The sequence below is a fragment of the Anthonomus grandis genome, chromosome 17 (assembly GCF_022605725.1).
Source record: "Anthonomus grandis grandis chromosome 17, icAntGran1.3, whole genome shotgun sequence".
Classification (NCBI taxonomy): Eukaryota; Metazoa; Arthropoda; class Insecta; order Coleoptera; family Curculionidae; genus Anthonomus; species Anthonomus grandis.
The window spans coordinates 10,422,905-10,448,704 of record NC_065562.1 but is presented as its reverse complement, the minus strand read 5'-3'; the positions used below and the strand labels follow the sequence as shown (position 1 = coordinate 10,448,704).

Sequence of the window (25,800 nt, the reverse complement as noted above, 5' to 3'; positions counted from 1 at the left end):
TTCAACCTTCTGCAATATCCCATTGATAGTGATTCAATCTGCTAAGCTCTTTTAGTCAGATAAAGAAACCAGCTTCTAACGCCAGATTATTACATTTATGAATATGATCAAAACAACTAGTTAATAACAATTTCAAAACCTTTAGCTATGAAAAAGAGAAAAAGGTATTTTCACTCCATTAATCATAATTGTTAAGAATTCTTAAGCCTTTGAAGCTTAATTTTAACGTTTAAGATCTTGAAAAAGGGCAGTTTTTTAATTTTTTTCTATGAGTTACAGTAAAATCTTATATTTAATTTGTTAAATCATTAATAAAAAATACGTACCTACTCTTATTAATGTTGCAGAAAAGAATAAGATTCGCCTTCACCAAGGCGTCAGGAAAGTAAGTCTCGCCAAAGCATCAGGTTGAATATAACATTATATTGTTCAAAAGAAAATGATTGATTAAAAAATTGCCTATTTTTAGGATTATTTCAAGAATACTCCCTATACACGAAAAAAAATATATAATTTTAAACCCCTAAGATAATTACAAATATAATGCTTTTTACTATATAATGAAAAAAAATTGTCTTGGCATATCGGTGTTTTCGCCGATTAAAAAAATATTAAATATACCAAAATAGTTGTTTTTCTTAGGCACTAGTGTGTAAAAAGCGAAATTTTATTAACCCTAGGAAGCGTGTAGAGTGAGTGTTTTAGGCACGGTCGTAGAAAAATGCCTTTTTTGCCTAGGGAAAAATTTATTTTATTTATCTGAAAGTTGCTTTTTAAAATTTGTTAGTAATTGATTTACCACCAATATAACAAGGCACTAAATCATAATTTTTTTAAAAAATCAACATTTAGAAATGAAAAAGTTTTATTTTAAACACTAGCATATTTTGTGTTTATTATCCTACAAATAATAAGGAACTTAAAAAAAATATACGGCATTTTTTACGGCAACGAATTTATAGTGTTCCCATTATCCAGAGCCAACCAATATATATACATAATCATAGTTTCATTAAAATTGCGAAAAAATTCAGAGAAAGTTTCCTTGCTTAGAAATAATAAAGAAAGTCCCTATAAACCTATGTCCGCAAATGCTTAATTTCTAAGATGGGTGTTAAAGTTTTATTTTTGTTTTTTCTTAATAATGCAGATATTTAAACGAAAATCGGCATCTGGGGGTTTTTGGATATGGTAAATTCAAATTTAATGTTACGAGGGTTCTCACTTGTAAAGGGCGCACTTTTTTACAAAAAAATAAATTTATCTATCATTTTCACGTAAAAAAGATATCTGGGTCAAAGTTAGGCTACTAGTAGTTACGCTACGAGACAGCGTTTTCGAGATTTTTGGAATTTAAATAATAAATGCATTAGATTTTAACGTTTTAGATTCAAGATATCATCAGCTTTAATTATGGAATCTGGAGTTTTTATTCACCATTCAATGCTGTTTTAAAACCTCAAGATAAATGTCAATATTTTATTAAGTTTTATTTTATATTTTTTTGGAACAAAATATTTTATATCAAGTGAAAACAAAATTACGAAAAAAAAATCATGAACACAAACAAAAATCATGAAAACAAACAAAATCTGAACCCCTAACTGCAATACAGGCCTCTATTCTACGACGCATCGATTGGCCAACTTGTTCAAAAATTCCGGGTGTGTGTTTAATTATTTCACAGGATCCAATAATGCAATTTCGTAATTCTTCTACAGTATCTACTGAGGTTGTATAAACCAAATGTTTAAGGTGATCCCGAAGTAAAAAGTCCAAGGAATTTAGATCTGGAGATCTGGAAGGCTAAGGTTCAGTTCATCCTCGGCCTATCCAACGATTCGGATATACTGTGTTCAAATATTCACGTGCAACTATACTGAAATGAGGTGGGGCTCCATCGTGCATGAAGTACATTTGCAATCTTAACTGCAATGGAACATTCTCCAAAAATATAAGCAATTCGTGTTTAAGGAAATGACGATAAACTTCTGCAGTAAGCCTCAATGATAAAAAGAATGGTTTGCAACAATTCCGACCCATACGTTAAGAGAAAATTGATGTTGATGACGGCCTTTTAAATTGCATGTGGATTCTCATCCGCCCATAGGTGATTATTGTGAAAGTTCATTATGGCTTCTCTGGAAAAATTTGCTTCATCCGTGAATAATATTTGTCTTAAAAACTGGGGGTTTTCGCAAATTTTTTGTTGCATCCAACAGCAAAAATTTAGTCTTAACGGAAAATCAGTAGATAATAGTGCTTGTATCCGCTGGATATGATAAGAGTATAGAAAGTTATTCTTTAAAATTCTAAAAACCGTAGAAGGACTTAAATTTAAGTTTAAAGCAATCTTTCTAGTGCGTGTTGCAGGATTTGCCTTAATTTCATGAAGCACATTTTCTTCTACTCGTGGAGTTGCTGTTGTGCGTGGTCTCATGTTACCAGTAGTTTGTTGTTGAAAACTTCCAGTGTCACAAAGGCGTTGATGGAGACAGTCAAATATCGTATGATGCGGGATAATACGATTAGGATATTTCTCCTCATCCTCGCTTGGCTGTTTATGAATTGCCGGTGGCCAAACCCTAGACAAAATGCATATCGTACATCTTACTATTTGTGTAAACCATTGCAAAAAATTAATAATTTAAAAATTATTAAACCCGTTCGGTATAATAGATAAATGGGTACTAAATGTATGTACGTTACAGGCCTTTATATATATATATATATATATATTTTTAGTATTTCTGTTGCCTTAAGGAATTTGTTATACACAACATTCCTTTTACATTTATTATTTAATTTTTTTTAAGGAATTTCACACAATTAAAAAAATACAACTATTGTGGCTTTTTAAATGTAATGCATTCATTATGTTAAGTCTAAATATCTCCAAAAGAATGGTTTGTAGCGACTTTGACCAAGATACTTTTTTTCGTAAAAATAATAGATAATTCTACTTTTTTATTAAAAAAAATAATTTAAGCAACCATAAAAAAGATATGACACTTTTAAAGCATAAAAAACCGTGTATGTAGTGCCTTGTATAAGTGCGAACCCTCGTAACATTAATTTACCATATCAAAAAACCCCCAGATGCCAATTTTCGTTCAAATATCTGCATAACTACCAAAATTGTTAAGAAAAAACAAAAATAAAAATAAAACTGTAACACCCTATATCTAAGAAATTAAGCATTTGCAGGCATAGATTTATAGGGACTTTTTTTATTATTTTTAAACAAGGAAACTCCCTCTGAATTTTTTCGCAATATTAATGAAACCTGTATATATATGTATAACACTATAAATTCGTTCTTATTCATCTCAAGTTTAACGAGAAATTACCTACATTTTCGAATTTTAAATAGGATACCCAAAATGTTCTTATGTTATATTTCGATAGAAATTTAGAGTTTAATCTTGTTCTCAAATATTCTTGGGTCAATTTCCTTTTTAATTTGGGTAAGAGTTTCTTTTGTTGAACGAGTTTCTATTTTATTTGATGGTATGTCTAGTTTTAAATTCGTTCTTTTTAATATTTTATTTTTAATATTTGTTATTTGGGAGCATTTTTGTATTCCAAATTCCACACATATGTTGTCATTGAATTTTTTGTATAAATTGTAATTGACCTTCTTGTTCATTATCATCTTTGCTGTTAGTTTCCTGTTTGCCTAAGCTGAATGTGGCTAGTGCAAGTATAAAGTGTGGCGGTGCTAGCGTTTTTCTTTGGCATATTATGCATATGATTTTAATGTTATTGATGCTTTCAGAGACTGTGATTAAATGAAGGTTGATTTCCTATTGTAAAATTAATTTTTGATATCATCGTTTTTGATGGTCTATGTAATTCAAAAGATTTCGTTAGCCAGCTATGAGATAGAATAGCGAAAGCTTTTCAATAGTCTATCCAGGCAAAGGACAGGTTTTTACAGCATTTTGATCCTGCTAAAAATCGTTTTTTTTTTCATACAAATATGTATACAGTTTTATTGTCGTAATACTAGTCACAACTTTGTACATAACATTGTACTTTGTACATATAGGTAGGGTGTGTGATAAGCCTATAGTTGTTTAATATCTCTGGTTTCTTGCTTCTTGATATGACGTAGGTTTGTCCTCTTGCAAACCAGTCAGAGTTTTCCTTTGTTCTTCTGATCATTATTAATTTTATTATTAGTTAAAAATGTTACCTCTATCCTTGCATACATTATATATACCAAAAGTTATGGTTTTTTTTTAATAAATGCTTACTTGCAATATCTTCTCAAATAAGTTCTTTTATTCTTTGGATATATATATTGTTTTCTTTTGAACTGGATATACCATTTATTATTACTTTGATTTTTGTATTTTTTATTTAACTAGTTTACTCTTTTTAATTAGTATGTAATTATTGTTGTAAAAATTATTATAAAAATTTTATAGTATTTTAATATTTATACAGTGGCAAATACAAAAGATATAAATGTACTACGAATTCTATTTATAAATGAAGACCACAGGGGAAAAACCTGTTAAGTCAAGAAATTTGTGAAATCGAAATGATAGGTTAAAAGGTATATTATCTATATACATGGCCATACAGAGAAATAACGTGACCAGTCACCAGTTTTAACAAGAATAAATATTGGTGTACTAGGAAAGAACGTGTTAAGTCCACGCGGTACAATGAAAAAACGTGTTAAGTCACTTTTGTCGTTATCTTGCGCGTATATAAATTAGTCGTTTGGCAGTCGTTGTTTATATCTTCGGCAAGTAAGGTTAACGATACCCGCGTAAAAAAGGTTTTGTTTGTTATTGCTGTTAGTGAAAAACAATACAATGGACAATAATAATTTAAGTGATTGTGAAGATCATGAGACAAAGCCAGTAAGCACAAAAAAGAGAAAATGTACGGGTCGGGTAAGAGATGCTACCAAGTTAATGAGGCATCAGTTACATGTAACTGGTGATGCCTGTCAATGCCGACGATACAAATGTTTTAAAAAGATAACTGCAGATGAAAGAATGGACATTGTACGAAAGTTTAATCTAATAAAAAGTTGGAATGATCAGACAGCCTATTTAACAGGTCTAATTTCTCTTTGTCCAGTGGCTCAGCGCCGACCTCGATTACCGGAATATGAGAGTGTTCTGAGAACTTCAACGTTTTATTACAAGGTACGTATAGTTCGTGAGAATGTAGCAGTTGAAGAGCGAGTTTTGTTTCTCTACATGGTTTAATAAGACGTAGAATACAAACCATACAAAAGAGTCTCCAGATGAGTGGAACTGCACCTATTAATAAACGCGGCAGACATTTGAATAGAAAACACAAACTAAGCGTTGAAACTAAAAACAAAATTTTAGAACACATTAAAAGTTTCAAGGCTAGATCAAGCCACTACAGTCTTAATAAAACTAAGAGAATTAATTAAATTCTGCCGAGTTAAATGTGAAAAAAATTTATGATATGTTTAAAGAAAAATTTCCTTAAGTTAAGGCTAGTTACGAAACTTACTGTTCCATATTTTGCAGCAAGTTTAATATATCCTTTGGATATTCCCGTAATGATACTTGTAGCTTCTGCGACCAATTAAAAGTACAGATTGATGCATGCCAAGAGGAAAAGGGCATTAAGGATTTGATGTTTCAACAAAAACTACATCTAGCGAAAGCCAAGGTATTCTACGCACGTAAAAAGCAGGCCAGGTTGAGTAGTCGAACAACGGCAGACACAGAAGCAATATGCATGGATTTCGGAAGAAATTTGCCGGCAGTTATCATTATTTTCATTTATTGTACACAAACTCTCAAATTCTGAAGTATTCTTCTATGCTTATCCTGAGACAGTAGGAAAAAAGGGCGCAAACGAAGTCTGCTCATTTTTATTTGATTATATTACCTTGAAGTTACCTGCTGAAGTTAGAAATTTACAGATATCCTGTGATGCGTGCTCCGGACAGAATAAGAACTTTCCAGTGTTCAAAGTAAGATAAGGCAAAATTACCAAGGAACATCCTCGCTTAGTTTTTCATCGAGATACTTACAATGGTCTTTGGAACTCGTCAGTTATTGTACCTCCAAGAAAAAAGAGAATCACTGGTCCGCCGCTACCCGACGGTCAGTTTTACCACCCACCAGTCGCAACTTTTGGTTAGTAGGCTCGTTTTGATTTTTGCAACAATTTAATTATAAGTGATTTTTTTTATACAGATGATACACCTATCCCTTTGGAAAAATACAAGGACCTGCAGAAGTTAAAAAAATTATGCACCCCAGAGAGTTAGCTTTTTTATTCTAATTTAAAACACAAGTAGAGACAACTCCTTGGCTTGGTGAGTTATGGTTGACTGTCACTAAATTACATGCCTAATTAATACTTTGTTTTTTACAGCTTTTTTCAGTTCATCCCATAAGAAACGAACCCAGAAGAGAAATTTTATTTTTTTTCTATTATAACAACCATTCTTTTATAAATACCTACATATAAATAAAATAATACATTATACTTTATGTTTAATAAATAGATAACAGAGTATAAATAATTATTTAAGCAAAATTTAAATTGATCAATCGCCACTGACTTAGCAGTTTGTTTCTTTCATTGTATAAGTATATACAATGAAAGAACGTGCTAAGTCAGTGACATAACACCTTTTTCCCCGGTATTCGGAGTTGTTTGAAACTTTGACACATTGTGGTGAAGTACCAGTTTGATATTATATTACAAAATGTCATTGAGGACATAGAGCAAGGTCATAGCTTTAATATGATGGCAAATAAATAACCATTTTGCAAGCTGTGTAATTATCGTAGCGTTTTTAACCTTAAAATTCGTTTCCTGTCAAAAAATAGAAAAATGACTTGGCACGTTTTTCCCCTGTGGTCTTCAAATTTTAACTATTAGTGAGATTTTAATACGTAACAAGCATGTAACTTAATGGGCTACCCATATATAATTTTTTTTTTTATATAAGTACCTATATTGATACTATTAATAAAAAAAATGAAACGTCTGCCAATAATAATCTAAATTTGACATTTCGAATTTAATTTAATAATGAATTTAATTAAAAATTTACCAAAATGTTTAAATAATAAAAAAAAAGGTTTAACTAGGATACCTAAAATAAAATTAAATTTTTATACAGATTCTAGAAATACAACAAACCTTTAATTTCCTTAAGAGAAATTAAAAGAGGAAAACACTTGAAATACACATGATGTCAAAATTCATAAAAATTAATAACCTTTTTTAGGATACTATATATTATGGCATGATAAACTATTACTAAAAACACCCAACAACTGCTATACATCTTAGGCTGCACAGACTAGCTCCTAGACTACAAAGGTGGTTATTGTAGTGTCATCATATTTTCATGTTAAAGTTCAAACTTGTTGCATATTCATTGAACCCAAGTTTTAATTTCTGGCACTAAACCTTCTAATTAATTTTTTAACAATACGTCTATAGTGAAAACAGAGTTATTTGTATCTTTTTTTTTGGAAGTTTTTATATATTTTAAAAGACTAGATAATAGTATTTCAGATAAATATATAGTTATATAGTTTTGCAGCAGTAGTTACTTCAATTGAAGGAATGGCGTTATTACTTAAAAGGTTTTACGAGGGATACTTTTGGTTAATGAGTGAAGTAGCTGGTAAGTATACTTCTTGTTGAATATGCAAAATATATTATGTAGAACATTAGGGTAATCTTTTGCGACTTTTTTAAAATTTTCATTTGATCGGACAAAGTCTTTTTTTCAGAATTAAATCATTTTAGAAAGTGCGTATGTGCGTTGCAGTATAATTTTTCACAAAATTCTTAGCTTTCTGCTCAATTACAGGATGTATTTTTTTTATATTGCAGCATGCAATACTATTATACGCTTAGAACTAACTTTTAAGATTTTTATACTTTGCAGAGAAATTAAGTAATTTACTAATGTTTTTAAAATTTTGCGAAAAAATTAAAAACAACGAATTATTTCATAAATAATATTTAGGCTTAACATCTACTAAAGATAATATTTTATTTAATTTGTAAGCAAAAAAAGCTCAGCTATAATAATCTACACAACTATTAAGACGTTTCGATTCTTTGTGCATTATCATCAGGCTAAAATAAACACATCAAGATAGTCTAGGCGATAAAGGTATTAAAAGACAAATATCGTCGCCGTCATATGAAAAGTGCCCAAGTCCAAAAAGGTAAATTTTACAGGAGAGAAAAAAACGTTAATTTTATATTTTTGGCTATAAATCCTTTGATACTTTTATTGGGTGGTTTAGATTTTCTCCTGTAGTGTAGTAATAAATAATTTTTTTCTATTTTTAATGGTACTATCGGAGTTTCACATGTTATTTCGTCATTTTGATTGGAGTTAGGCAGCTTACACTATTTATTTTGTGTCCCTATCTTTATACTATTTTTATTGTACATTTTAATTGAAACTTGATTAGATTAAAAATTAAATAGTGTTTTTTTATAGTAAATGATATTTACATAAAAAATATAGTGAATAAAATTAAAAAAAAAACTGAAAAAGGAATACAAAAACACGACTTAAATTTATAAAATATTTATTTAACAAATAAAAACCCTATTTTCAGAAGATAAGTGGGTAGCTAATCCTAATACATATAAATACGCAGAAAAACTTAAATTATATTAGCTTTATTCGTGTTTAAGTGAGTCGTAAAATGAATGATAGTCTTGCTTTATTGTTACCTTTAATTCTTGAAAATGCTCAAACTTGGTCTTTTTTATTTTTAGCTTATTTTGGTATAAACTTAGAATATCTTCCATGGGGATACATTGTACATTATTTTGATTTATTCTGACCGGTAAGGTTTCAAAAGTATGAGTATGTCGCAGCTTAAATTCAATTGATTCTTTACGGCTATATTTTAATGCTCTGATATCGCGAACTTCGGGATCCCCTTTTTTATGACCAGGGCGGAGTTTGCTTTAGACCAGAGAAATCTTTAAAATAATCATGGTGCAAATATTGCACCTCGTAAGGTTTTGGTAATTTTCTCGCAGATTTTGCATAAAAAACATAGTCTGCAAGTATGTTTAAAATCCTAGCAGATAATTTTCCTTCAATAGATGAGTGCATAGAATCACACTCCATTTGTGTATGACCTTTCTCTTAATATTTCTGAATGATGCAGATATCATTCTGAACTGGAAGATTTAAAAGTGCATTAGTCAAAATAACGTTGCGATTCTGTGCACCGCACCCATCACTATAAAGAATTATGTTTTTTTTATTATTAGCATCAAGAAAAGGACAAACCTTTGTATTTAGAAAACTGCAAATAATTGAAGCAAAACAATTTGCTTTGATCTCATCTTCCCTTTCATGCCATATAAAGCAAAATCCGTCCTTTGAATGCAAGTCAAAAATAGTAAAGTTATGAACAATTAACTTTGTTCTATAATATAAAGCAGAAACATTTGACTTGAAACTGAGTAGCACTGATTGCAGATCCATTGTAAAAACTCTATCACACAATCCTTTGTCCTTTTCTTTTTCAGCGCGGGAAGAAGCCCTTTTTCATAATATGCAGGTTATAGTCAGAAGTGTTCTTTGTTTCATAACTTACACATACATCACACTGATCCTTCTTCGGAGAAAACAGGGATAATTTCATTTCCTCAAATATATATTCGAACAATGTCATACTGGCAGGCTGAATGTTCTTATTTTTACACCAAAAGTCCTTGTATGTAGTATAAAGCTCTGATTTGTTTTTCCATTGAGGTTGCAAATAAAATTTGTCACTTGATTTGCGACAATAATGTGACTCTAATTTGGGTAGTGATTCTAAAAATTGTTTAATTGACAATTTCTTCTCAATACTTCTTCTGAGAAGTTCAGTAGATTCTTCAGCATTTTTTTTTCGGTTTTGTATTATATGGCTGTCATTATTGTTCTTCTCTGGAGAGCACATATCTTTCCGAACCCAAAAAGTAATAGTTCTTAGAGATATTCCTAAGTATTACAGAACATGGTTTTACAAACTCTAACCGTGTCGTTACTTGGTTTTGTAATTAAAAAAATAACTGCAGAATGTGCTTCTTCGGCTTTCATTTTCATTTTTTTCTGTTTCTTGCTCTTTTCGTCTCTATTGCGGTTGTTCTTCCTAATACGTAAACTTGTTTTTCTCTCCACGAAAAATTCCAGAATTTTTTAAGTATGCCGTTTCGTTCCTCTTTTTTAATTTTATAGCATTCAAAGACATTTTGTCGCCCTTTTGAGCAGGTACAGCGATCTTTAATTTTTCTTCCACTTATTTACCACAAATTTATTGTCTTTTCACCCCAAATACTTTTCTCCCTTTTCTCTTTTCTTCTTGTTGCTATTATACTCCCACTCGTTACTGTTGCTGAGTCTGTTTGACCTACATTTTCGTTTTTTATTTGTTACATTGATGCTACTACCTTCACTTTCTGATATGACTTCATCATGTTGGAAATTTTCTTCGAGCCCAATTTCAGACTCAACCAATTCCTGATCTGAACTTTCAATATCTATATTTTCTTGTCCTTGATCCGATTGTAAACTTAAAATATTACTTTGATTATTGTTATTACCACTTGAAAATGCATTTTCAGAATGTTCCGCTCCTTGTTTTTCGATTACCGTTACGTTATTTAAGCAATCTATGTTTATAAGTGCATCCAAATCTTCGGTGGTATTAAGATTTATAAGTTTCGTAATAAAATCTTCATTAGATAGGTTGGGATCAATATTCTTATCATTTATGGCTACTTTAGCTTGAAAGCACTCATTTTCTAAATTCTTTATGGCAATGGATAGTTCGGCATTATCGTGATTTTTAGCATTTTAGCATATCAAACTCGACGTTTTCAGGCTCATCACTTATGCTACTAGAATTTTTGGCTTGACTTTCATTAAGAACTTTGCCTAAAATTTTAAAGCTTCTTGAAGTTCGATTCATTCTAAAAAAGATAAAAAAACTTATGAAATTCTAGATTTTAAAGCACAAAAAAAACTATACTATCTGTTATAGTCAGTCTTTAGTTAATACAGAGAAGTTGTGTACTAATTTATAAACACGGATAAGTCTCAGTATCGCTGCTAAAACAGTTAAATGATTTTGTGTTGAATTACTATTCTAAAATAGTTAAACCATAATTTTACAACCAAATATCCTTTCTTGTAATTTTAACCCAATTTTTAACAGCACCTACTAAATCACAATTTTAATTTTTATAGACAAGCTTAAAATCTTATCAATCATTAATATTAAGCCCAAAGCTTAAAAAGCAAATTAAATAATTAAGATACATGACTAGCAATAATTACAATGAAAATGATTTAAGTTTTAAGTTTGGGACTTTTACGATAAGAGCTATATTAATTTATTGTATGAAATATGCGTAACTCCAATTTAATTTAATATGAAAAATGTCTAACTCCTCGCAAAAGTATACAGCATAAAACTAATAAGTTAACATAAGATAAAACTGAATTTAAATATTATTTTACATTTTTGTACTTACCTAAATTCTGTAGGAAAACAGTTTAATAATTATTTCTTAAAATGATTAAGTAATTTAAAAACAAACTGCGGAAACAACAAACACTGCAATCCACACGTCGATATAGCACGAAACGCATGGACTTACGCAAAATTCAAACTAAAATAAAAACCGCTGGGCTTAGGCACATTTGATTTGCTGCTGTGGCGGCTCCATCTATGAATGAAAACTCAAACTAATTACACCAAATTGTAGTTAATAAAATAATTCATTAGATGACGCTCAAATCTCAATTTCTGGAAAGTGTGGACTTACGCAATTTTCATATGACGGTGACGATATATGGAAATTTGGAAATACAGGGTGTCCCGAAATTATATCGCAACATTTTACCAGTCACATCTTTGTCTAAAAATATAGCAAAAATTTATTCAGGAATCTTGAAAAATGAATCATTTTCATGTTACAGGGTGTTTTATAATTCCTATTGAAAATGGTTTTTTGTTATAATTTTTCGAAATTTTTATCGTATACTACTTTTATTGTTACTAACTGATTTAATAACATTTTATGGTACAATGTATACAGGGTCGTTTAAAATTAGTGGTCAGCAAAGATAGATAGATAGAAAAAGAATGTCATTTTTTCTGGTTTACTTTTTAAATATTTGGATAGTAAAATTAAAAAGAACCAACATTTTTACATAAAAAAGGTACTTTTGTCTTATTTCGTTAGACGCCTCCGGTTTCAACAAATTTTTGTTTGTTTTGTTTCGTATTTTCAGTTTTTTTTTAGCTGGTAAGTTAATTGTTTCAATTTTTCTTAAGGTTGCAAAATATCTTATTTATATGAATCTGATTGTTTCAAAAACGGACGCTCCTATCGAAATAATACAAAAGCACCTTTTTTATGTTAAAATGGTTCTTTTTCACTATCCACATAATTAAACCAGAAGTAACCAGAAGTGATGACATATTTACCTTTGCTGACCACTAATCAACCCTGTCTACATTTTAGCATAAAATGTTATGAAATCAGCTAGTAAGAATAACAGTAGTATACGATAAAATTCTTGAAAAATTAAGGTCAAAATATCGAAAATATTAACAAAAAACCATCTTCAATAGGAATTATAACACACCCTGTAACATGAAAACAATTCACTTTTCAAGATTCCTGTATATGAAGTTTTTGTGTTATTTTTAGACAAAGATGCAGCTGGTAAAATATTGCGATGTAATTTCGGGACACCCTGTATAATGATTACTTGGAAAATTCTAAAATTAAACACAGCTGAATTATTTTAGAAATATTACCAAATATCAGTTCATCAGAAATGTATGGTAGTGTGAGGATTAATAATGTATAACAATTGAAAGAACTAAAACCATTGACTAAAAATCATATTTGTTTAAAAACATATCAAAACTCGAGCAAAGTTGTAAACGTCAGTAAGTGTGCTTGTATGTCATTCACCCTTAGTAGTAGTCCTATAATTACAATTTTAATGGTGAACAACTTCAAAGAGTACCCCAGAGGAATCTAGGAGTAATTTTTGACCCTACTCTTTCATTTTCTAAACACATTTTATCAAAAGTAGAAAATGCCTAAAAAATTTCTGGATTTATTGTTAGAACCACCAAGGAGCTAAGTATTGAGCTCGATCTTTTTGATTGCCAATCTTGATATATGGATCCATTATTTGGTCTTCCAAGTACAATATCTGGGTGGCAATGGTTCAAGGCGTGCAGAGAATGTTTGTAAAGTGCATGTATTTTTGGAAATTTGATATATATCCCCAGAGAATCTGTGACACTGATCATTTGTTGCAGGTGTTTGATAGTCTCTGGGTAAGAGAAGAATTAGAATATTTTTGTGCACTCTTTTCAAAATACTAAAAAACAAAATAGATTGTCCTAATATTCTTAGTCAATTAAACTTTCCTTTAAACAAAATTAACACTCGGCATCCATTAGTATTTTATCTGGCTTATACATGAACCAACTTTTATAAAAAAATTTTAATTTATAAACTTTAATATTTCCACTTATATGCTTCTGACATTGATTCAACTACTTTGAATCAGTTTAAAAAAATAATACTAAATAAACTGAAACAGAACTGATTTGTAAATCAGTGATGTGTTGTATATTTGTTATTACATTTTATTAGTGTGGCTAATTTCTGCGTTATTATGCGCACTATGTATTTGCTCAGTTTTATCTGTCTTATTACTATTTATCTTAGTACTTTTTATAGTATATAAAGTAAGTTAGTTTTTGTAAGTGGCTTTGTAGCTGTTGAAATTTTCGCGCTTCTTGTAAGATTTGCAAGAGAGACGTGTTAATCTTTAGCATCCTTAGGTCAACATCAATATTGTGATTTCATAGTGACTAAAAGAGAGTAAACGTATTATATATAGGTAAAGGTTCTGTTTCTCTTGCTGTACCAGTCTGTCTTTCTCTCATATATTCAGTCTCACCTTCTCACAACCTTTAAAGTGCTAGAATTTACAGCTTCTGCAATGTCGCGGATTCTTATAGTACTCGGTATCATACCAAAAGCACTATGAATATTTATGCCTATTGACTATATTTGTGCGTATAATAAATGAAACAAATTCTCACGACTTTTTTTAGAAGAATTTAAACCATTTATTAATTATCGTGTACAAAAAATAAATTATAATTATATAATATTATATATTGAAAATTTAAAGGACAAGGAGTTTAATTATTTTATCAAGCTTAGATAAAATAATTAAACAGAAAGTATAAATCATAGAAATTAAAAGAGACATTGATATTATAAGTCTCTTTGCTGATTGCAGCCATTTCAATAGTCCTATGGGTAGAACATTAGCGGTAAAACTATTTTGTAATTTCAGTATCACAGCCAAAGTTCCAACGATAGGACTATAATGTTGCTGATTGAATTTATGTCAGTGGTACTTAAAAACAGTATTTTATAATAAAATATTTAAATATATTAGAAAGAATAAAGGTGTAAGGAAATAGAGAACTGTACCTATGCTGCGAGACTCCAAAAAATTCTCAATAAAGACTTATATCGGGAAATAGGCAAGTTACCTCTTTCGTAGCGCTCATTTAGTGCATATCTTCAAAAAAGCACGGAGCTACTGCTTGCTAAAGATGCACCAAATAATACTACTGTTCTCTTATAATACATATAAAGCATTTTTTTAAAATAAAATAATGAATATTCAGAGTTAAATTAATGCAAAGAAGTATGATAGAAAAAGGGGCAGCAACATCGCAACACTGTACGATCGCGTTATTGAATCTACCGACACAAAGGATCTTTACCAGTGACGTCGTCAAAAAATATTTACATGATAAATATTTATTAGTAATAGATTATGCTTTAAATATACTAACTCATTAGACGTTTTATTTAACGTACTTCATTAGAGTTAAAGTACCTATTTAATAAAAAGCGTTTATATGGATATTAAATATTTTATAATTATTATAGCTTTGTTAATAATTTATGCTTTAAGATACAAATTCTTAACACGTGAATATGCCATTTTCCTGCCACGACAACAGAAAAACAAAAAAAAAATAGAAATATATAGAATATAGAAATATATAATAATATAAAAAAAATAATAGAAAGTAGTTTGAATTTAAAAATATTAAAGACTTGTATATCACACACATTTTATATTTAAGTTGTTTTTAGTTCCATTTCTATGATTTGCTATTCCACGTTTATGATGACGATTCTTCCTCGATATGATGTTATGACACTCGGTATTTACTTGTGAAAAGATCGGCCTGAATCGCTTGTTCCATAGTGCGGCACAAATTTTTACTACAGTAACAGTTCACAAAAACACTTAAAGAAAAAACATAGAATTTCACAAATCATTGAGCTTTTGCTTCCAGTATTGCAATTTCAACATTTTTGAAGCGGTTTTAAGAATAAAAATATTTTTTATTTTTTTTTGGTTTTTATACTTTATATACTTTTTTATACATTTGCTACTTTTTATTTTTAATTCGCTCTATAAAATACTATAGATAGAATAGTAAGTAAATTTATTAATAGAAATTTTGCCTTATCAATTAAAAAATAATATTTGGGGAACATTAAAGATGCGATTATAATGACCATAATGAAAGTCTAGGTATAATATTATTGAACTATGGCCTAACATTAAAACTAGGGCTCTCCAAAATCCTCAAAGATTTATTGTCATAATCCCGGCTAATGCTAAACCTATATGAGATATCGTTAAATATGCAATAAATATTCTTATATCACTTTGATGCCTACATTATTGCCATAGTCGCAATTAAAGCAATTACAACAATTGCAATATTAATTTAAACCCAATATTAACGAAATTTTTGATTACTCGTAACATCCTGTAGCCACCTAATTTTTATATTACCCTAGCTAAAATTATTGAACTACTGGATAATTAAAAAATAAGAAGACATGTGCAAGTCAAATGCAGTTATTGCAGGAACATGTTTAATATTCATAAAGTCAAATCTTTTTTATAAAAATTATTACAAAATTTAATTATTTATCATAAGTTTACCTTGACCAAACATTTATTATTAAATGCAAGTGACGGTGCATCTTATGAATTATAAATGTTCAATATTTATCATATTGTGTGGCGATGTCAATAAACTTGAGTGGATTTTATTGCAAGTTGGATACAACTAATATTTTAATCATTCATTGTAAAGTTTTATTTCAGAACTCACTATACGGCACCTCTATGATGATTTAAGTTTTAAATGTTGCCACAATAAACAATAGGTATAGCAAAAAAGCTTATACAAGGGTCGTTCAATATATCCTTAGATATAAGAGATTCAGATAGACATAGCGCTCGTAGCGTCGAAGAGTATGATATGAATAGATTCTTATGAGTTAGCAGCACTATTAACCAAAATGTTATGCATGGCTATTATACCAGTTGAGCGAAAAAATCAAAGAAACACGTCCACGTTTGAAAATAAAAATAAATCCTCTTATATCATGACTGACCTTCTATATCAGTTTCTATGGCCAAAATTACAGAATTGAAACTTTTGAAACGTTTTTACCATATTTGGCCTCCAGTGGCTTTTTTCTGTTTGCGAATTAGGAAAAATAGCTTGCCCGACAACGATTTACTTCAAATGAGGAGGATATTAATGAAACGAATGCTGAATTTGTAGGACTCACAAAATCCTATTTTTTGAAAGACATGAAAAATTTAGAAAAATGTATATAGTTGAAAATTTAAAAACCAACAAAAAAAACGCTTTAAGTTAGACTTGTTGAACGACCTTCGTATATAAAAAGGCAAAGGTAAAAGCGCCACTTGCCGTTCCTTTTCGCCTCTGATGTTGACATTTTAAATTATTTATGATATTGGGACTTCGGGGAATAGTTTTAACCCTTCAGTGGGATCTAAAGAGCTACACCGCTTAAAAACAGGTTAACCGATGAAAATAATTTTAACAACAGATGCCAAAGGGTGTTACAGAATATGTTCCAGTTCGCTACTTGTTTTACCCTTTACCCGCTGAAGATAAAATATTGAATATGCAAATATATAAAAAATAATGATTATGCAGAACGACTGAGAAAGCGAATTTTGAATAATGTTAAAGGGTTATTACTTAAAACTGAATGAACCGATAATTTTAAAATATAAACCAATTACTCTATTGATCGGTTTAATTTTATTTTATAAAATGTAAATACAGGGTGTCTTAAATTTGACCCTCAACATGAAGATCTCAGAATCTATAAGAGATACGAAGATGGTTAAATTAGAACAAAGTTGAGAATTTTTCAGCTTAACAATATACCGTTTAAAAAAATTTAAAATTCCAAATTGTTCCGAATATATTGGAAAAATCTGAAATTTTTAAAAATCAATTTTATTTTTTTCTAAGTTTATTTCTTATCCGATTTTAAAATAATTAGCAGTTTTGTATTGTTACTTTTTTCGAACTTAATGATGATGTTTTTAGATTTTTAATACGACATTTCGTCTTTTGCCAATCTCCATCAACTCTGTTTTTTCTTATAAGCGCTATATTGAATTACATTTTTTAAATCTGTGCAAAATAAAATTTTTAAGTATATATAACAAGTAATATTTATTTTTTTGGAAACTCAAATTTTTGGAACAAACTAAATTTGCCGCAGCTGGCTGTGATAAACTGATAAGAAAATATATAAATTCTCATTAATATCATATGTATTAAATATTTGTATATTTTGTTGGTAATACAGAAGTACAGGGTGACAGGAATTTTAATAATAATTTATGCGATTATGGCTTCTACGAATGAAGACAAGTGAGAAAAAGTCTACAAAAGTTTCTGAACATATTATTACCTTTCATACAAGTATTCAGAGACAACTTAAAAAAAGCCATTTAAAATTAATTTATTTCAAAAACTGCATATTTCTTATAGAATTTTTTTACAAATTGTGGCATTTTTAAAAGGAATAATAAATACAGTTGTAGACAAAATAATCTCCACAAATTTTAGGAAATTATTATAAAAAAAATAATTATGCAATAAATATTTTACAAAAAGTTATCATTTTCAGTTTTTAAAGATTTTTAAATTTTTAAAATAAATGTTAACATTTTCCAGATTTTTCAAATATTCTTATAATATTCCAGGCATTTAAAATAAACCAACATTTTATTCTCGGACCTTGGACTTTTAATAACACGTCTTCCGAGTACTTGAAATAATTTTTCGTTTAATTTTAGCTTCTTATAGTCTTAAGTTTTTGTATTTTTTTTAGTTTAAAATTTTTAGAATATTTTTTTAATTTCCCAAATTTATCAAACAATTTTTTATAATTCCAAATATCTGATATAAGGCTTCTATTTATTCCAAGATTTCGGAGTCATTTTTCACGTCTTTTAGGCGTTTTATTTTAAACTTTAAATTTTTAGGGTAAATTATTAGCGTTTTTCATTTTGTTTCTTAATTTAAAAAATTTTCGTATTTTTAGACTTTTCTAATAAGCTTTCCAGGTGTACAAAGTAGATTTTTAATTATTCCCGGCATTAAGATAAAGATAAAAAAGTTTTGTTTCATTTCAGGCATTTAGCAGTTTTGTTATTTTCCAGATCCTTGGAGTGAATTTATGCCTTTCAGACATGCAGCGTTATTTTGTACGTTTTCCAGATAACTGGATCAAAGTAGACTTATATTTCTATTTTATTTTAGACATTTGATAGAAATTTTTATACCTTCCAGATATTTCAATATTTTTTTTATTATTTTCCAGTAATTTTGCCTAATTTTCTGTCTTCCAGGCACTTAACGTAATTTTCTAAAATAAAATGAAAAATGAATTTGATGTTATTACCCAGAAAGCTTATAAAACATAAAAATTTACTCTAAATACCTTGAAAAAATTAAAAACATTTAAGTACTCGGAAGACAAGAAAAAGTAAAATAAAAACTTTGAGTGCCTGGAAAAGCTAGAAAATTATGTCAAATGCTTGTAAATAATAAAAAATGATTCCGAAAAATTGTAAAACTTTAACAACATTTAAAATTTATGAAAAATTAATAAAATTTGCTAAAAGAATAAATAAAATTTATGCATAAGTGTGATTTACCCTAAATGTTTGGACAGGTATTTATATATATCGAATTTTGGATTATTGGAACTCTTAACGATGATTCTTATTAACAGTTTTAAGATCCGATTTTAAAGACTATTCGGATAATATAATTCCTTAAAAATTAATATAAAGTTTTTTTTTTTGAGTGAATAGATATGGTATTGCATTGCTAGTATTTCTGTTTTATATTTATAACTCGTTACATTTATTGATAGTTTAAATATTGCTTGCTCAGTTTATGCACAGCCTACTATGGTAAATTGTTTTTTTTTCAAAAATCCAGGTCTTTGAAATTTAAAAAATATTACTTATACATCATTAAATAAGAAATTTTACAAGAATTTTAAAAATGTGAAAACCAAATATGGCGCCTATTAAAAAAAAACAAAAATGATGATAATTGGCAAAAGACGAAACGTCATATTAAAAATCTAAAAACACCATCATATAGCACAAAAAGAGTGGCAATGCAAATGTGTATATTTTTATAAAATCGGATATAAAATAGGCTCAGAAAAAAAAATCAATTTTTAAAATTGTCAAGCTTAAAAATTCTCAACTTTGCCTTAATTCAACTAATTACGTATATCTTATAGTTTCCAAGATCCCTATGTTGAGGGTCAAATTCGAAAAATCCTGAATAGCGAACCCTATAGTGAATATTAGTGATAAATGTTGATAGTGAAGAAGAATAGAAAAAAAATAGAAACTTGACTCTAATTTCACTTGATTTTTACTCTAAAAAAATTGTTTAAAATAAATATGAGAAGCATGTTACAGCAAGTTTAGACCTAAAAATTACGCACTTAATATTTTAAGTACAATTTCATTATTGTTTAACAGTTATTGAAATTAATTCTATCTGTTTACACAGAATTCTCTGAGCCATTTGATAAAGTTATTCCTGATTTTCCTATTGTCAAACTTTGGTTAATGATTGCCTTAAGTTGACCATTGCTTGGTTGGATCAAGTGGTTTCTAATAAGAAATTATAAACTACAATATTTTCAGTCTGATTTAAATACCATTACAAGGTTCCTATTTAAAAATAATAATAAGCATAACTTAATTGGATAGGATTCTTGGATATTTATCATTTTAGATCATTTTATGCCAAAATTCTGAATATAAAACTTTATGTTATATTTATTTTTAAGTAATGTTTTTAAGAGCTACGAGAAGAAAAAAAATTGTGTTTTTATATCCTGTATATCAAACTGGCTTTTTATAATTTCATTAGAATTTAGACGTATATTAAAAAAATCCACAATCTTATTATCTGATAAAAATAATATATAAAAGGAAGCAAAAATGTAATATATAGCACAAATTTATAAAACAATATTATAATAATTAACTTTTTTATGTAAATTGGAGGTACTAAGGATTCAATTTTAAACATAATTTCACTCTTAATAAACATACAATCTAGTATTATGTTAATGGCCTATTTAAAGGGTTGTTTTATTTTTTTTAATTCTTAAAGCTTAAAGCATTGAATTGGTTATTCTTTTATCTAATAGCGTTCTTTATAGGGTGTTTTATTACATTCTTACACAAAAATGTTGACCATAAGTAAAAACGTCCCAATTCTGAGTTATATTACATATTTTTATTTACATATTTTAGTTATTAATATTTGTTTAAATTAGAATTTAGTAAAGTTACTCCTTTATTATTTTATGAGGCATCAGCTTATAGAAACAAAAGTTTGGCTTAGTTTTTATTTAAAATTATATTAGTAAGTATCAAATAGGAAAAAAATATTTTGGAAATTAAATTGGCATTTTAAGAAGATGGAATACCACTATATTTATATCTGCTATTCAGATTTTAGTAATTTTTTTCTGGAAAGCAGACTAAAGTTCTTCTTCCTAACTTATGTAATCTTATTTACGTATTTAATGCATTTAATTTGATGCCAATGCAATTAGAAATATTAAACAAACATTTACCAATTTACTTTTTTAAACGCCGACTCATATTTTAAAATAAAATACAACTATTAAATCGGTGTCTTAAAATTTGTTTTTTCACGAAAAGCCTTAAATAGCTAAATAGCTTACAAAGACTCGAACCATTTTATTTTAAAAAATGTATACAGTATTTTGACAATAAGTTAAAGCAGTTTTCTTTAAGGCATTGGTTCAATTAATATATTATTTGAATTTGCCCCTTGAAAATACCTATGCACTTTTAGCTAGCAGAAGGACTCTTGCTAGCATCTAGGTTCTGTCCCCTACGATCATTCTTTGGATCTACTTATCTACTGTTAATTCTCTACTTACATAAGTGGGGCTATTATTACGTGACTTTGAGTGGAGAAAACAAAAATTTAATTACAGTTGGATAGAATGCAATGTCTTTTATGTATCACAGGATCTCTTATAGTAGCCGACTAGGGCTTTGGTGACTTAACGTCCTTCGAGTTGTAAACATTGTCAAGCAATTTAGGACTAGAAAAACTGCGAACAGGCTAGTTGAACCACATATGCCACTGCTAGTCTGCCAATGCTAAAATTGCAATAAAAATAGGACTATGCGCTCCTTTGAATGAAATGTGACTATAATGTACCTGCCACAGTAGACTATAAAGGCTTCGGAAAAGTACAACTCTAATAGGCCTGCTTTAGTAAATTGAAGAATTATCTGGTGCACAAAAAACTTTAAAATTTACGACAGAGCATGCTTTTGTGGTGGGACACCTTCACACAGCCCTTGAAATCTGCTTTAAAAGCAGAGCCACCATTGAGGTTAATACGGCCGAAGAGAATGTACAACCTGTACTATATCGTATCAGACAATTACTATTTCCCCGAAAAGAGGCAAAATCTGATTAGTTAAATACTGCGTTTAAAAATTTAGTTGTGATATCTTGGAATGTTTAAAGAATTACGATGTCTTGCATTGATTGTCTATTAGGTAGGGACGTCATTAATTTTTTTTTAATTATATAACCAAATACAGTTTATTCTAACTTTTGTTTTTTAAAACAGATTTAATTACTGCAAGTCTTTTAATTAATATGACACTCTACTTGGTCATCGTATTCCTAATGTAAATGTCATCAAACATTCTGAAGTTTTTACATACGCTTCTTGTCCCTAATATCATCATACCAAGATTTACTCATATTTTAAAATTAAATTAGTAAATTTTTGATATGCAAATAAATGCAATTGAAAATATTTTGTTTTTGTGTATTCTTCGGATTTAAATTCTCTAAATATTTACCACGTAATAAAACTCTCTGTTTCCGTGACAAAGTTCACTCAAAAAATCATTGGTTACATCACAAAGTGCGGTCGCAAAGCTATACTTGGAATGAAAATCAGATTGTTCTATAGAAATTATAAAATTATTTATTAAAAATAAATTGGGGCTTAATTAGAGGTGTTTTAATTATATAATTATTTTTTATTAGTTTTCATTCAAATTCAATTTTGTTGACATCAAGTTATTTATATTGGGTCTTTTGTCACATGGTTTGTCAGCTCTTCATCAAAAGTGTGATTTTTAAGAATGTTGGTAATTTGCTCTTTACTTTATTTGACAGAAACCTTTATAGCATCCAACATTTTGCGTAGAGATTATTATTGCTCAATTCAGACACATTACATAGTGAAGAAACTGCGTAACAAACTTAGTCAAACAGAAGCAGTACCAAATAAATTATTCAATAAGCGGCAACTTTTAAAGTTTTCGGTAGTGGCCCTTCACACCATTTATAGATAAAGCAGTTTAGCCAGAACTTTTACAACTGTCTTTACCAGAGTTTGGCAATCTGATGGTAACAACCTTTGGGAACCACAAAATTTGCATTGAAATTAATTTAAAAAGTGAAGAAAACTTAGTAAATTAAGAACTTAAACAATAATTCTTGAACTACTATCTGCAAATTTCATTTTGGCTCTGCTTTATATATTCCTAAATTTTAACATTCTTATTTCCAGATCCCAGAGCTAATGACTATTTCCTCATGAGCTCTCCGATACCCACCATTCTTATAATAATACTCTGGTTCAAGTTCATACTGCACTGGGGTCCAGATTACATGAAGAATCGGCAACCTTTTGACCTCAAAAAAATTATGATTATTTATAACGTTATACAGGTTATTTTAAACGTTTATATTGTATACTATGTAAGTATAATTTATAATTTTATAACATCCCATTAATTAAGATTTACAGGTATATCTAGCAAGAAACGTGATCAACTGGCGGTGTGGGGAAATTGATTATTCCAACAGTTACTGGGGTCGGAAATTTCTTTCTATAGCTCATCTGTACTATATGTTAAAAATTTTGGACTTAATAGATACGGTACTAATTTTAGTTTATTATTTACACGCAAATCTAACATTTTTTTACAGGTATTCTTTGTTTTAAGAAAAAAAACTTCTCATATAAGCTTTCTCCATACCTACCACCATTTTGGTATGGTAATATTGGCGTGGGTGGGTACGAAGTTCGTTGGGGGTGGCCACTCTTACTTCCTTGGTATGGCTAATGCTATAGTCCATACTATTTTGTATTGTTATTATTTACTTACCTCGTATGATAGTCGATATGGAAAGCTTATTTGGCTTAAGAAGTTCATTACTCAAGCCCAATTGGTAAGTCGGAATATTTTTTTAGTTTTAAAAATTGTTTTTTTTTTTTTTGTTTTTAGTTACAGTTTGCCTTTTTAATTCTTTCCTACGGACAACTGCTATTTCAGAACGACTGTAAATATCCGAAAATCGTATCGTTTTTCTTTGTGCCCCAAAACATTTTTATGATTATTTTGTTTGGGGACTTTTATGTTAGGAACTATATTTTAGAGCCGAGACGGAAAAAACGTCAAGCTGCTGCCAAAGAGATGGAGATTAGAAAAAACTACAATAAAAGTAAGAAGCATTTTATTTTAGAAAATTAATTTTATGTTAAAAATATCTTTTTCAGGTTTTTAATCAATAAAATGGAGTAAAATTAACTAAAACATACTAATAAGAGTTTTGTAATGTTTTGAAACAAACAATTATAAAAAAGATAAGTCGCCAAAAGTAGAATAACTTTCCAATAAGTCATATTTTAGCAACAAATGGTTTATAATAGGCCATATTGGCTAGTATAGAATTAACATTCATTAGTACCGCTCAGAATGCAAAATATTTAAATTTTTTAGTAAAAATTGAATTGTTTGTATCCACTTTGCCTGTTAGCCAAAGACTTTTATTTAATTTTTATTGTGTAATATACAAGCCAATGTATTTCTAAAACTAATTTTATACAACAAAAATTATCTTTTCGTTAAAAATAGGACTTTATCACACAACTGAGAGGCCTTACCGGACTAATATTCAGCCTTTTTTTAGCTTATTTGCAGATGTTGATGTCAATTTTGCTTAAGCATATAATGATTTCGATTTTAGGATTTTTATTTTATTAGTCAGATAGTACTATTATTTTATACTTAAAAAAATATTTAATACATCTTATGAACAAAAATGTGATTTTGTATTATTTTGTCCAAAATGACATTTGCACAGATTGCTTAAATACTTATTTATAATTATATATTTCTTTTGCTCTTCTTGAAAGCTTTAGGCGACTATTATTATAGACATAATTTGGCTATTTTATTGACAATAAATGCGAATTTTTGCCCAAATAAATTTAGATCAAACTATTAACTTAAGAAAAAAAATATAAATAATAACCTAGCTACAAAAATTATGCCACTTGAGAATAGTGCCTTCACTTGGTTAAGACCAACATAAATTGTTGTATTGTAATGGCATTAATGCTTTAAATTAGAACTTTTCAGAAAAATATGAAGACTTATGTTTTTCTCATTAAAAGCTTTTTTCTTCACAAAATTATTTAATAAATTATCGTACTTCGATAGTTATAGTGCAATTTTTTATAACAGAAATGTTTCAAGTTAATTTAGCTCAGTAATGTATGTAATAACTTTTCTTGTCATCTGTTGGATCTGTATTTATTTTCTCCATATTTTTTAACAGTTTATTTGTCCTCATAAGATTTATTTTTCGACCCTATACATCCACGTAATTTTTTTATTTATTTGGCGCAGTTTGGTTGATAAATGATTTTATTTATTAAAAAATATATTTTTTGTTTATTTTTAAATGTATATGCCCCGTGGGCGTACAAAGTAAAAATTTTGCACTTCACGTTGATCATAACGACTGTAAATGCTGATATTAGTGTATTGCTAAATCACTCTTAATTCCTTTCAAATATGATGCACAAAATAGACCATTTATTGAAACCATCAAAAAACGACCATTTATTATTAGTTTTGTGAAAAGAATATGGTTAACTAATGCCGGTTAACTAATGCTGGTTAACTAACTTTCTCCAAAGAAATGAAAACTGTTTTATTAAGATGTGCAATTGATCCTTATGTTTTTTGGAAGTAAAATCTACATATACAAGATTATTATGGATCTAGATCTTACCATCTATGATGTAAAAGGAAAATATTGAATCGAAATGTTTTCCCAATTATTCCTTGGTGATATACAGGGTGTCCGGAAAAAGGAGGCCAATCCACCGGCCACATATAGGGTGGACCAAAATAATGCGACTTTCGTTATGCCATTTTTTAATTGGGCGCTCGGTATATAATATACAGGGCATAAA

At 28.8% G+C, this 25,800-nt stretch overlaps 1 protein-coding gene and 1 long non-coding RNA gene across 2 annotated transcripts; both read left to right on the top strand.

Annotated features, from left to right (window-relative positions):
- Positions 1-4,696: 4,696 nt before the first annotated feature.
- LOC126746252 (uncharacterized) lies at positions 4,697-6,465 on the top strand. Its single transcript, XR_007663839.1, has 3 exons — positions 4,697-6,143; positions 6,204-6,325; positions 6,385-6,465. It is a non-coding gene; the product is annotated as an uncharacterized LOC126746252 (long non-coding RNA).
- A 962-nt stretch (positions 6,466-7,427) lies between these two features.
- Positions 7,428-24,639, top strand: LOC126746241 (elongation of very long chain fatty acids protein-like). Its single transcript, XM_050454398.1, has 6 exons — positions 7,428-7,654; positions 23,101-23,291; positions 23,341-23,472; positions 23,523-23,765; positions 23,822-24,038; positions 24,094-24,639. Exons 1-6 carry the CDS (start codon positions 7,594-7,596, stop codon positions 24,099-24,101), a joined length of 852 nt encoding a protein of 283 aa, XP_050310355.1. The 5' UTR covers positions 7,428-7,593; the 3' UTR covers positions 24,102-24,639.
- The last annotated feature ends 1,161 nt before the right edge of the window (positions 24,640-25,800 follow it).